General features: G+C 45.7%; 1 protein-coding gene across 1 annotated transcript; it reads right to left on the reverse strand.

The window, feature by feature from the left end:
• Positions 1 to 43: 43 nt before the first annotated feature.
• Positions 44 to 10775, reverse strand: LOC120673139 (CASP-like protein 1E1). Its single transcript, XM_039953843.1, has 2 exons — positions 10311 to 10775; positions 44 to 707 (listed from the first exon to the last, which is right to left on the reverse strand). The coding sequence occupies exons 1-2, from the start codon at positions 10607 to 10609 to the stop codon at positions 377 to 379; spliced, it is 630 nt and encodes a 209-aa protein (XP_039809777.1). The 5' UTR covers positions 10610 to 10775; the 3' UTR covers positions 44 to 376.
• Positions 10776 to 14297: the final 3522 nt, after the last annotated feature.

Genomic DNA, 14297 nt, shown 5'->3' on the forward strand with positions numbered 1-14297 from the left:
AGCTGGGATAGGCTGAGAAAAGATCGAATGAGGTCTAGCACGTTCCTTCCAACTCCTCCCAATTTCACAAAGCATTCCCAGTGGCATAAAACGAGAGGGCATGCTTGTCATTCGCATACCATCTTGCTATCTACTACTGGTTATTAGTACTGATCGATGACTAGCATCGAAAGTTCCGAACACTGATAATCTGTGTCCAATATAATTACCGTCTCCAACATAATTGGCACCCAATTGATTAATAATAAGAACTACTGTATAGTCTTTCAGCTATCTCCGATCCTTGTGTCGATCACCAGCTCCACGCACCGAGCTCTACTACGTCAACGCACATATATATGAATATGATATGATCCTTTTTCTCCTAGCTAGTATACTAGTAGTAGGAGGAGTTCTTGTGGATGGCGAGGATGGTGAGCATGAGCATGACGAGGTTGGCGAAGGCGGCGAGCAGGGAGACGATGACGGCGGCCATGGCGCGCTCGCAGAAGGCGCCGTAGACGTTGCAGACCCTGGCCCAGCGCACGTGCGAGTTGCCGCGCTCCCCGAGGATGCCGAACTCGGCGGCGGCTCCCACGGCTGAGAAGAGCAGCGCCAGCGCCAGCAGGTCCCCCACCATCACGGGCACCACCGCGCCGCGCCGCCGGCACGCCGCCAGCGCCGCCGCCGAGAACACGCACACCATCGCGTTCGCCACCACGAAGTACCTGCGCCAGCACCACCGCGTTAACAATCAGCTGTCGCCGCCGTCAGTCCTTAGTCGCGTGGAGAAATCGAATAATCCGGCCGGGGGGCAGTGTCAAGTACACTACTCAAGTGTGTGGTACAGTGTTCCGGATGTGCAACGCATTATTGGAGTTGTAAAGCAGATCGATCTGCATCGCTTTTATCAGGCTAGCTTTATTATATTAGCTGCGGTTACGGTGAACTTAACCGTTTTACGTTCACCGGACTAGCTAGCACGCCACCATGATCGTTGCTCATCTTATTAGTTACTTGTAGATCGATCGGAGCTCCAGACATGCCGTTTCCAGATGTGTGCGTGCCTGATGAGCACGCAACTGCACGGTTGATCCAGACGAGTTCGCATCGACAGCTAGCAATGGATCGAATAATGGACAGGCGAGGCGACAGAAAGAGAGGATACACTAACATCTATCTAACCTCTGCTATCTAATGGAAAACGAAAACAAAACAAAAAGAAAAAAGAATCCAGCAGAGGCATTGGATCTGGACGCGTCCATCAACATACAGTGGGATGCATTGGCCGCCGGCTCATTGGATGCAGCTAGCTAGCTATCATGGCCACGGAATTATCGGACCCGCCGGCGAATAATTGAGCGCGACGTTGATGGATCTGGAAATTAAAGCAGATCGATCGACCCATCAGCAGCTTCGATCGATCCCCAACTGGCCAAGCCTGAATTTAATCTCTATCCGATCCGATCCGTATCGATCGCCTTTTCGCAAAGGCCGAACCGGTGGCCGCACGGAGCTCATCAGGAATTCTTTCAGGATGATCACCACGTACGTGGGGCCATGCCCCCGTCCTTGTTCATTCCTACGCAGATGATGGCCGGCCGGGGTTGAGAGCGAGACATGTCACCACGCATCAGTAGTATATATGGCCTCGTTTGGTTCAAGCGCTAGGATTCTAGCGCGCTTCTTCTAGTCTCCGCATGAAAAATCAAATGAAGTCTATTTGTAAAATCTTTTTAGGCATGGGTATAACTTTTTAGGCATGGGTGTAATTAATCGATGATTTGCTACAGTGATGCTACAGTAACCATCCTCACATCGTGCAGTCAAAGACCTTATTAGATTCTTCAGAGTCACTAGCGCGGGGTTCTGAAGTTGGTTTTGTAAACTAACTTTGTTTGACACTAATTAGCGGTTAAAGTGTCACTATTCACTCGCCAAACGGAGTCTATTATCTTGGGCTCGGGGAGTCTATTATCTTGGGCTCGGGGCAATAATGGTACGGACCAGTGCCACGTGGTGTGCCGAAAGCGCCACGCATCCCCCCGTCGCTCGATCGCCAGGTCAGTCGACTTCTCGTCTTGGACACGCATAGATAGCTCGCCCTTCCGCGATCGAGATTACATTATTGCTCAATCGCTAGCCACATGCTCCATGCATGTAGGTGGGGAGTATGGTCATTTTATCTATACATGCCGCGCGCCATCTAAAGACTGGATGGTGACGCATGCGCCAATATTTAAGTAATTGATTGATTAGTGGTAGGCTGTTAGCAGTTCATTACTAACTGATGATAAGTTGAGCTGCTTCACGCTGCACGTATTATTTGCTGCCTACCAAACTACTGTACTAACCGGATCGGAGAGTGCTCTGATCAATCTCATGCATCAGCTCCGGCGAGCCCTGCTTGCAGGTACCGCCTCTAAACTCATTTACAATCGTCTGTAGGTAACCATTTACCTACAAACCAACTAGCTGCTTTAGCTTCTCAACCTAACCAACCAATCAAGTAATATAATGTTAAATATGTGTCTATAGTTGGGTAACTCAATAATGCGCTGCAAAATTCCACATCAATATATATAGCTACCAACCGTGGTAATTCAATTGCCTAGAAAAAGTAGTTTTTTCATGTATAATTCCATTTCGTTCTTGCATCCTTGTCCAGCATACACCCACTAAGGCAGGGGAAAAGGGAAGGAAGGCCTCTGCTTGTTTGCACGTACGTGTGCAATCAGAGGAGAGCTCGAGGCGACGATGGAGGGATCTAGGCCAGTTGGTGGCCGGCGGTGGGAGGGAGAGAGGATGGGAATTAGAACACGCATTCATCGATCACTCTCCATCTATCATTATCGCTACCCCTGGCCCTCGGAAGAAAGCATTTTTGTTTGTTTCTCTCTTTCTTCCTCGCGGTCCATCCATATTCCTAGGCCTAGCTAGAGATATCGACGGGGACAGATAGATACAGGCCCTGTTTAGATCTTAAACCTAAAAAAAACATAACATCGAATGTTTTGACACATGCATAGAGTACTAAATGAAGTTTATTAACAAAACTTTTTGTATGGATGGGCTGTAAATCGCGAGACAAATCTAATGAGTCTACTTAATCCATGATTTGCAACAGTGATGCTACAGTAACCATCTGCTAATTATGAATTAATCATGGATTAATTAGCATCATTAGATTCGTCTCGCGATTTACAACCCATTTGTGCAAAAAGTTTTGTAAATATACTTCATTTAGTACTTCAAATTAGCAAGATTCCTTTGCAAAATTTTTACACGTAAACAACTAAACACGGCCATATATATATCTTCAGAAGGTAATGCACGCTGAGGGACCGAAAAGGCGACTAGAGGGGGGTGAATGGGAGCCGATTAAAACTTTCGCCGAAGCAAAAGTACGGCATATCTCCCAATTGCGCACCCAACCCCTAGAGTTCTAGGTGAAGTGTGGAATAGCTATGGAAGAGCTAAATCAACACAAATAGACCCTAGGAACGAGCGAGAGAAAACACAAAAGCGAACGAGAAAATCTGCAAACCTCACACCCAGGGACCGGTCAGACCGATGCAGCACCCCGGTTGGGCCGGTTAGACCGGTGGTCGACACCGATCAGATCGGTTGCTCCCAGAGAGCCCGTGAACAAGGCTTCAAATGTTGAATGTTGAGCAAACGAAGTCCAAATCCAACGAAACTTGGAGGATACCTTCACAACTGTCCCATGAACATATCCCCAAGAGATCTCTCCCAAAAGATTAAAGGAACTTGAGAATTCGAGGGAAAATCAAAGTGGATTGGGGTTTACTCAAGAACGTGAAAAACTCCAATTCGTGGGAACTCGCGATTCCAGGGGGTTTGGCACTAGGCTAGATGGATTAGAATCGTCACAACGAGTTCAGCAAAACAACGAATAGGTGAGGTACCACTGCGAGTACTGTGACAGAGACGGTCACCTGGAGGAGTTTTGCTTCAAGAGGAAGCGGGCTGTGAGGCGTGAGCAGGAGAGACGTAACTCGGACATGTACTCTGCTCGGGTGCATGGTCCTCCTTGGCGTGGTGATAGGCAAGATGCTAGGGCGCGCCGTGTAAGTGGAGGACAGGGAGACGGTGATGCTTACCGTGCTCCAGCGAGTGGTCGCTTTGCCGGTCGTGCTCCTAGTCGTCCTCAGTACGGCTATGGACCACGGGACCGAGACTTTGGAGGAGGTTACGATGCACCACGCTTTGCTCGCGGTGGTGGTCGTCAGCCTCGCGGTAGACGGGACGGGGGATACGTTTTGCCTGATTTTGCTAACCCTTCTGTAGAGCAAATGGCTCGACACTGGTTTGCTTCACACTTTGCTAACCCAGTGTTGAGATATTTGCTCACCCTTTGTCTCACTGCTGATGTGCAGGTTGGAGGCTTGGAGAACAGGTGGATCATGGACTCCGGTTGTTCGCGCCATATGACCGGGAATGACAAATGGTTCTCCAGCCTCACCCCGATGCGTTCAAAGGAGTACATTGTGTTCGGGGACAATGGAAAAGGAAGGATACGTGGAATTGACGTTGTTCATGTTTATGATCGCTTTACCCTGAGAGAAGTTCCTTTGGTTTCGAACCTTGGGTTCAATTTGCTCTCTGTTTCGCAACTTCTTGATGAGGGGTTTGAAGTTCGCTTCAAGAAGGGTTCTTCTCGTGTTTTAGATTCCAGGGGAGATTTGGTTTGCAGGATTTTACCTCGCGATCGGATTTTCTTGGTTAACTTCTCTAGAACTTCTCTTGGTCCTCCTTGTTGCTTGGTGGCTGGTCCTTCTTCTGACTTGTGGAAGTGGCATAGGAGACTTGGACATTTGAGCTTTGACTTGTTGTCGAGATTTAGCTCACTTGGCCTAATCCGAGGATTGCCCAAATTGAAGTTTGAGAAGTATCTTGTTTGGTATCCGTGTCGCCACGGGAAGATGGTTGCCACCTCCCATCCGCCTGTTAATCAAGTGATGACCACTCACCCTGAAGAGTTGCTTCATATGGACACTATTAGTCCTTCTCGGGTGATGTCTGTTGGTGGGAAGTGGTACGTTTTTGTGATCATGGATGACTTTTCTCACTATTCTTGGGTCTTTTTCATGAGAACCAAGGATGAGCCTTTCGAGTTTGTTCGAGACTTGATCTTGAGGTTGAAAAATGAGCTACCCCAGGTCATAAGAGCGATTCGCAGTGACAATGGCACATAATTAAAAAATGCTCGTTTTGACACCTTTTGCAGTGATCAAGGTCTTGAACACCAGTACTCTTCCCCCTACACTCCACAGCAGAATGGAGTTGTAGAACGGAAGAATCGGACGTTGGTTGATATGGCTAGGACGATGCTCGATGAGCATAGGACTCCTAGAAAGTACTGGGCTGAGGCAGTTAACACCGCTTGTTATGTGTCCAATCATATTTTCTTGCGTGCTTTCATGCACAAGACTTCTTATGAGTTGCGATTTGGATGCCAGCCCCGTGTTGACCATCTCATAGTTTTCGGTTGCCGGTGTTTTGTGCTAAAGGTAGGAAATCTTGATAAGTTTGAGTCTCGATCGTCTGACGGCATTTTTATCGGTTATGCTTCTCACTCTAGAGCTTACCGTGTGCTGATTATTGATACTAACATCCTCAGAGAGACTTGTGAAGTCACTTTCGACGGGACTGCACCGTGCAATTCTTCTGTCTTTGAGGTTGTAGGAGATGATGAGCTCGGCACCCCCATCTTTGAAGATGAGGAGGAAGAAGCTGCGGAGGGTGATGCTGAGGCTATCACGCATGCTGTGGACCCAGCCGCCTCCACCACGAGCTCGGACGATGATGACGGCCCCGACACGACTACATCTACTTCCCGGGGGCCGATCGAGCAGGTGACTCAGCATTCACCAGCTGCACCTGAGGAGACACCAGTTTTGGTTGAGGAGGAGGCGAGTTCGACAAGGGAAGCACTGCGACACATTCAGCGTCGTCATCCACCTCAACAGATGCTAGGTGACATCAACGAGCGAGTCACAATGTCCAAGGTAACATGTATCGCTGGTTTTGCTCATTCAGCGTTTGTTGTCTCTTTCGAGCCCAAAGATGTTAGACACGCACTTTCTGACTCCAATTAAGTCAATGACATGCATGAGGAACTCGAAAATTTTGAAAGAAATCAGGTTTGGGTTTTGGTTGAGCCTCCGCCTGCTTGTAATTCCATTGGAACCAAGTGGGTTTTCAAGAACAAGCAAGGTGAAGATGTGTTGGTAGTGCGAAACAAGGCTCGACTTGTAGTCCAGGAGTTTCGCCAAAAGAATGGGATAGATTATGAGGAAACTTTTGCCCCGGTAGCACGCTTAGAAGCGATTCGAATTTTTTTTGCATTTGCTGCTTCCAAGGGTTTTAAAGTTTTCCAAATGGATGTGAAAAATGGATGTGAAATCTGATTTTTTGAATGGTTTTATTGATGAGGAAGTGTAAGTGAAACAACCCCCTGCTTTGAAAATCACAAGTTTCCAAACCGAGTTTACAAACTACAGAAAGCTCTTTACGGTTTGAAATAGGCGCCTAGAGCTTGGTACGATAGACTGAAAAACTTCTTGCTTGCTCAAGGTTTTAAAATGGGATGTGTTGATAAAACCTTGTTCCTCATGCGCTCTGGCTCTGACTTTTTGTTGGTTCAAATATACGTGGATGGTATCTCTTTGGTGGCTCTTTTCATGCTCTTGTCTCCAAGTTTTCTGAGCAAATGTCCAGGGAGTTCGAGATGAGCATGATGGGTGAGCTGCAGTTCTTCCTCGGGCTGCAGATCAAGCAAACTCCTCAGGGCACGTTCGTCCATCAAGCCAAGTATACCAAGGACTTGCTGCGGAAGTTCGACATGAGTAACTTATCTTCTCAGCCGACTCCGATCAGCACATCGACGGCGCTTGATGCGGACTTGGATGGCGAGGCGGTGGACCAGAAGGAGTACAGGAGCATGATTGGCTCTCTCCAGTACCTGATGGCGACCCGACCGGACATTCAGTTCGGGGTCGGCCTCTGTGCGCGATATCAGGCTTCGCCGCGCACCTCCCACAAGCAAGTGGTGAAACACATCTTCAGGTACCTCAAGTTCACTCCTGAATTCGGTCTTTGGTATTCTGCGGATCCATCTCTTGTTTTGGTTGGTTTTTCGGATGCCGATTTTGGTAGGTGTCGGCTGGATGGCAAGTCGAATTCCGGCACCTGTAACTTTCTCGGTACATCGTTGGTTTCGTGGTCTTCTCGCAAGCTAGTGTAGCACTTTCTTCCACAAAAGCCGAATACGTTGCCGCTGCTCTCAGATTCTTTGGATGAAACAAACCTTGCTGGATTATGGGTTGAGTTTTGGTAGGGTTCCCATCTTTGTATACAACATGTCCGCTATTAGCATTGCAAAGAACTCTGTCCTACACTCCAGAACCAAACACATAGATATCAGGTTCCACTTCCTGCGAGATAACCATGAAAGAGGCCACATAGACATGATCCATGTCCCTTCAAAGAGGCAAACCGCAGATATCCTCACCAAACCACTTGAGTAGGACACCTTTGCTCGCTTGCGAGGGGAGCTTGGGGTTTGTTACCCCTTTTAATCGCTGACTTCTCTTTGGTTAGTTTTTTGTAGGTCTTTGTTTTTGTTTCTCTTCGCTTTCTAGCTTCTGATAGATGCATTTGCATTGTACATGTTTGCATTTCGCATTGCTTCACTACACTAGCATTCTTATATACACTGTTATGATCCTCTAGTGCTTACTAGTGTAGTTTCTTAGACTTGATTATATATAGTTTGCTCTTCAGTATATGTCATATCAACTGAGTTAAGCTATTTTGATTTGAAAATCTGAAAACATGATCACCCTGTCTTGGCTACTGGCATGTTAGATTGTATTGATATGCTTTGCTATCCTATTCATGCTAGTGTGGTTTTTAATCTTTGACATGAGCTAAAATTGTTAAAATTATTTAATATATGTCTGAAATGGAATGAAAAGATCCAGGTGATATTGCTTGTCGCACTGATCGAGTTTTCGGGACGGCTCACATAGCACTAGTGAGAACCCGGGCAAGGCTGTGCATGACTGAAGCGAGTGTCTTAAGCTTCTGACTGCCCTTGGCATAGGCTTGGTGTCGCAGCTAAGTAAAGCATGACAAACTTTCAACCCCTGGCAGAATCACTTGCTTGATATAACCTGTTAACTTTTCGTTCAAATGCAAGTTTTGAGATGCAGAATTGATTCATGATAAAATATATTGGCTGCTTTGGATCATCCTGTATGAGTTTGGTAAGCACTGCTTTCTTTCTCCTACTTGCTGTTACTAGATCATGGGTGATGCTTTTATTTTTGCTGAACTGAACTTGCTAGCTCTAGACTTGATTGATATACCCTGTTGAGCTAGATTCAGTTCCTGTTTATGAAGCACGCATGCCTGTCATTAGATGATCATATCTTTGTATGCCTAAATGTTTCACTTACACCCTCTGCACGACATTCATTGCATAGCATGATTTCAGGGGGAGATTTAGGCATATTTTAGGCTTGATGTGTGCATGTGCCAATAAGGGGGAGAATTTTTGGGAGAAGTGATCGAACAAGGAGGATACTTGAGACTTGTTTGATTTTTGAAAAACTTGTTGCGCACAGGGCTTTGAGAGTGCATCATTTTGGGAGAGTTGCATTTGTGGGAGGGAAAGGCTTTGCATGGGGAGTGTCTGCTTTGTTTTTGGCTCCTGATTTTTCCTCGCTTTCCCTCCGTTTCTTGCATGACTGCGTCGAGCATTACCTCTGTCTTTAAGGAGTCATGTTTTGGCTTTTGATCAATTGCGTCGAGCCGTTGCCCTTGTCTTAGGGAATCGATCTTTGCTTGAGTAAGTGACTGTTTTTGCCTTTCTGAGCTTTTTGTCACTTGCTTGAGTTCTTCACTTTCTTCTTGCCACTTTTTATTTTTCACTTCTCTAGTTACAGGTGGTGTGTTGACAATGCACTCATCAAGGGGGAGATAGAGGAATGAGCAGTACTCACTCCTGGCTGTAATGAGTGAATTGTCAACCGTGTGGTGTGATCGTGTGCTTAGTCTTTGGTTGCAGGTACACGGGCGTCGAGTGTCGACGGAGAGTTGCCGTGGAGGAGCTCAGGCCGGACGGCAGCTGTGGCGTCCACTCCTGGATCGAGGGTGCAAGCAGCGACAGATGACGGGTTTCTTGGTTTGCGCCACAAAACCAAGCTGGCGGACAGCGGTTGAAGACGCCAAGTCGTGGAGGCACGGGCGTCGGTCTCGGGACTGGCGAAGGAACGGGCGTCGACGGCGTCTAGGGCCTCGCTGCGGGGCGAGAAGTTGACGGGCGTCGGGCGTCGTCTAGGGTCGTCAGAAGGCCGAGGCGGGAACGGCGAGCTCCTCCTGGCCGCTGCCACCGAGCTCGCCCAGGCCGCCGGGGATGAGCTCGCCATGGCCGTCGTCGCCGCTGACCGCGAGGCGGCCGGTATTGAGCTTCCCCATGGCGGCCGGGGCCGAGCTCCCCCATGGCGCCGGGGCCGAGTTCCCCCATGGCGCCGGGGCCGAGCTCCCCCATGGAGGAGAGAATTTTGCGTTCGCTGTTGGAGATGCCGAGATTTTGGGGTGGAACCCATTTACTGTGCATGACCCAAAACATGGAATGGGTCTCGTTTTTTGGTCTTCATAGTTGTTGGAGATAGCCTAATCATATATATCTATCTCTCGTTATATATAATTCGGCGGCAGCAGCAACGACAAGCGTGGAGACCAGACAGCAGTAGCAGTAGTGTGGTAGCATGTGTGACATGTGGAGATGCGGGGCGGCCAAGCTATTTGGTTCCACATTGGAGAAGTGCAGTGCAGTGAAATAATTCTGCGTTGCAGAACAGGAGTAGTAATAATCCTGACAAGACATGCAAGTGCGTCCTTAACCATCTACGTACGCATTTGATTTCTCAAAAACGTACGCCGCATCTATCCTTGATTACTCCTTTCATAATTTGTCCTATATAATATGATGAGTAGTGAGTGTGTCAGTGTCACTAGCTAGCTAGCCTGGGGTTTGCATATCGATCACGAGTCACGACCATAATCGACCCTCTGTAAATTAAAGGTAACAAGAAAAAGAATGAAGAAGATCGATTATTCTTCGGCGAAGAAGAGGAGCTGCAGTACTGTATGAAATTAAGGGCGTACGTGACCCCAAAGCCAGCAAGATAGCGGTATGGGTATGGCCACAAGAAGATGAGCAAGCATCAGAGTGGTGGAGATAAGGTAGGGAGGGAGAGCCGACAGCCGAGAGAGAGCCTGAGAGCGGCGAGACTTACACGAAGGCAGAGGAGTAGGACCACTTGGCGGTGACGGGCACCTGCAGCGGCGGCAGCGTGTCGGCGAGCGTGATCTGGATGGTCCTCGTCTGCCGGTCCACGCCCATCACCACCGCGGCCACCAGCGTCGCCGCCAGCACGAACACGCGCAGCGCCACGCCGCATGCGTCCACCGGCGCCGCCCTGCCGCCGGTAGCCACCGGGCCGCCCACGCCACCCATGTAGCCGCTCCGCCGGCTGCTGCCGTCGAGGCCCGCGCCCGCGCCGTTGAACCCGGGCTTCACGCGCGACGTCTCCATGGCCGGCCGGCGGTGCGGTTCTCCTCGGCGGCCCTCCTGGGGGTAGGCGAGCGGGGCGAGGCGCGTGTGCGCGCGCGGCCGGGGGCGGGGAGTGTGGGTGGGCTGTACTAGAGCACTAGCAGTTGTGGAAGGGGAGGTAGAGGAGTGCTGTTGGGTACGGTTGGTCGCACCGTACGTGGGGTATTATGGTGGGAAAAAGAGGGCACGGTGGACACGGTTACCGCCCGCTACCGCCTACCGTAACGGGTTTCGGAGAATGATCGAGATGCTTGATGGATTGATTCCTTCTTCTTCACTTCTAACTCCAGACGGCATTGCCTGCTTCTCACCCTTGGATACAATCCAATACTGGATCGTGTGTGTGTCTATATATATATATCTATATATATATATATATATATATATATATATATATATATATATATATATATATATATATATCCACAGGATGCATGTCTTTGTTACGGGACATTCATGCTCATTATTCGACCACGATTTGTTGTTCTCCACAGCCCATACTCGTAACACTTACAAAAGTTTATTTTCACATCTAATATTGTCCAAACTTTTGACACTCCGGTCTAGATCGAATATTCATAGTCAACTATTTTTAAACCTCAACCCTCTTTGTTGCCATCCATTTTGTTTCAGAAACCCTACTAATAACAACCTTAACCACGTGTCACCATTCTAGTGTTGCCAACAAGCACGTTTCTCCTCTTGTTCTCGCTCCTCTGCAGCTTTGCCTTTTCTTATTGTCTTCTTCAGCTTCGCAACTACCGTTACAGTAGTTCTTCTTCCTCCGGTCCAAATTATTAGTCGTCGTTTTAGTTTTTTTAGATATATAGTTTTTGCAATGCACCTAAACATAATAAATATCTAGATGCATATTAAAATCTATGCATCTAGAAAAGTCAAAACGACTAATAATTTTGGACGAAGAGAGTACTACTGTTCAAAATTCTCAAATAATTAAAAATTGCAAATCGTACCTTGAACTCAGGGGTATTTCGAGACTCTAACACATTTTTTTTCTGATCCTCATTCTCTTATTATTTTAGCTTTAGTGCTTCTTATTCTCCAACTCCGACAAGCCTATGAGAGGTTAGATTGAGTTAGAAGCAAAGGACCAATAATAAGTAGTGGAGACGACGGTGGGTTGATGGGGCTGCAAGGTAGCGATCGAGGGAGCCATCAGCCAGGGTGGCAATGGAGACCTAGTGGACAAGGTCAATAAAGGGAATATCATACCACTAAAGATATATCAGAATTAATGAGACAAATGACGTTAACTTTGATCCCTAGTATTATTTTGTACAATAACCTCCCAAGCTATTATTTTGATCAAATTCTCGCTGACCAATTTAGGTACACCGTACCATATTCAATTATAACTGTTGTTTAGTGGTACAAATTGATGAAACTAAAGTCATTTATCTATTCTCTTTCATTCACTTAACTACTGAGTTTTTTTTAGGAAAATGTATAGCAGGTGCAAGGGGTGTAAAAAGGAATTGGATATGGGCATGTTCTTTGTTGGATTAGATTATGAGTCAAATAACATATGAATGAATATCGATCTTGTATAAATCTAACTTTGAGTATTCGGATTCAGGTAGGATATCAGGATATCAGACTGAATATTTGGACTCGGGTACAGACGGATCTTAAACCCTGCCGAATTCAAATATAGATAGACAATATTCATACTATTTGCACCCCTACAATGCTCATTTTGACAAAAAAAAAAAGACTGGCATTGATGATTAAACTAAAGAGAGGTTGGTGGAGAATAGACTTGAGCAAAATTCAACTGGATCAAGGAAAAAGCTTGACGTGTTTTAGGCCCAAATTAAATACATGTCCAGGTCTGCCCACTCAGACCTGTCGACTTATATCTTCGGATTGTATTCGGACCCAACTTCGCCCAGAGGATCCTTTATATGAATGATGAATAAGGTACATCCCAATTTTCTCGAAAAAGAAAAGAAAGAAATGGAGAACCACCGTTGGACTTAATCAATCAATTAATGAGTCGGCGCTCAATTGATAGCTCCGTTTGGATCCGCCCTATTATTTGGATGTAAAGAAGAAGGACTAAATATAGGCTTATTGTTAGACTATTTCACAAATAACTAGGCGTATAGCCTGCGCATTTGCGCGGCTAGTATTGAAAATTCAAAAATTTGCATATTATTGCATCCTTACTTAAAGATTATTCTATTTTTTTACCATACATTACCATGTTCATTATCGTAAAGTATGTCTTATTGTTGGTTAAAACAATTCAAATATGATCTATCTATAATAACAATTTGATTTGTTGAGCTTTAATAATATTATGCATATAATTATTCTTATTTTTGTTTTATTTTGATTAATTGTTGTTAGCTTTAGTTTTTATTAATAGTATATATATATTTAATTTTTCATAATGACATTGGTGGGTGATTTTTAATTAGGCACAGGGATATTTTAGGCTAAATTTATCATAATAGCAGTGTTGGATAATTTTTATTTTTCTATTTTTCTTTGATTAACGTGAGAATTTCTAGGCCTTGAGAGCGAACATGGAGGCTCCATTTGTTGGCCAAATAATAATTGGTGGATGGTTTTTAATTAGGCACAGGGGTATTTTAGGCTAAATTTATTATAATGGCAGATGTGGGTAATTTTTATTTTTCTCCGATTAACGTGAAAATTTCTAGGCCTTGAGAGCGAACGTGGATGCTCTATTTGTTGGCCAAATAATAAGATAATAGATAACTAATCGGCAGTTAGAAGCTATTAACCCTTGATTAGCTCCAATTAGCCTAGGGCTAAACTTTTACCCTTCTATTTTAGGCCATTGAAAATGGGCCAGGGAGTTCAGCTTCGATCCGTAACCACGTGCGCGTCTGATGAGGATCAATTTCATGCAGATGCAGCAGAGGTACATTGTGGGCATGTGGCGCAGTAGGCGCGGAACTGGAAAGAAACTCAGGCGCTGTTTAGTTACTAAAAATTTTCCAACAGTATCGTCACATCGAATCTCCAAACACATGCATGAAGTATTAAATGCAGTTGAAAAAAAACTAATTACATAGCTCAACTATAAATGACGAGACGAATCTTTTAAGCCTAATTAGTCTATAATTGGATATTAATTATCAAATAACAACGAAAGTGCTACAGTACCCAAATCCAAAAAATTTCACCAACTAAACACACCCTTAAAGAAGGTCGAACAGTTTGCAATATTTTTTGTTGATCGTGCTAATATGCACTAATAGCTAGCCACAATATATATTGACAATTCACAAAAAAATTTAGGAGCGTCTGTCAGTATATTTTGTTCATTTTAATTTTGCTTTAGTTTCCTACACGATTACATCTAATTTTTAAAATATCTATTCTATTATGCGATACGAAATCAATAATATCTACACATCATGTTATCAACAATAATACATTTATATATATTTAAATTGGAGAAAGTAGAGACAAAAGTCATAGCTATGATGGCTAATGCAACTGCATTAGTGGAGCAGGTGGGTTTGCTGTTGTTGTCCATCTAGGCTGCGGCCACCTGCCTGCTTGCCATCGGCAGCTTGTCGTGCATTGCTGATTATGAGATGTGTGTCTGGCGTCCTCCGCTGAGACATCGATGAGCTGCGATAATGAGCGAAGAGAACTTCCGGAGCTAGAG

Source organism: Panicum virgatum, chromosome 5N (assembly GCF_016808335.1).
Source record: "Panicum virgatum strain AP13 chromosome 5N, P.virgatum_v5, whole genome shotgun sequence".
Lineage (NCBI taxonomy): Eukaryota > Viridiplantae > Streptophyta > Magnoliopsida > Poales > Poaceae > Panicum > Panicum virgatum.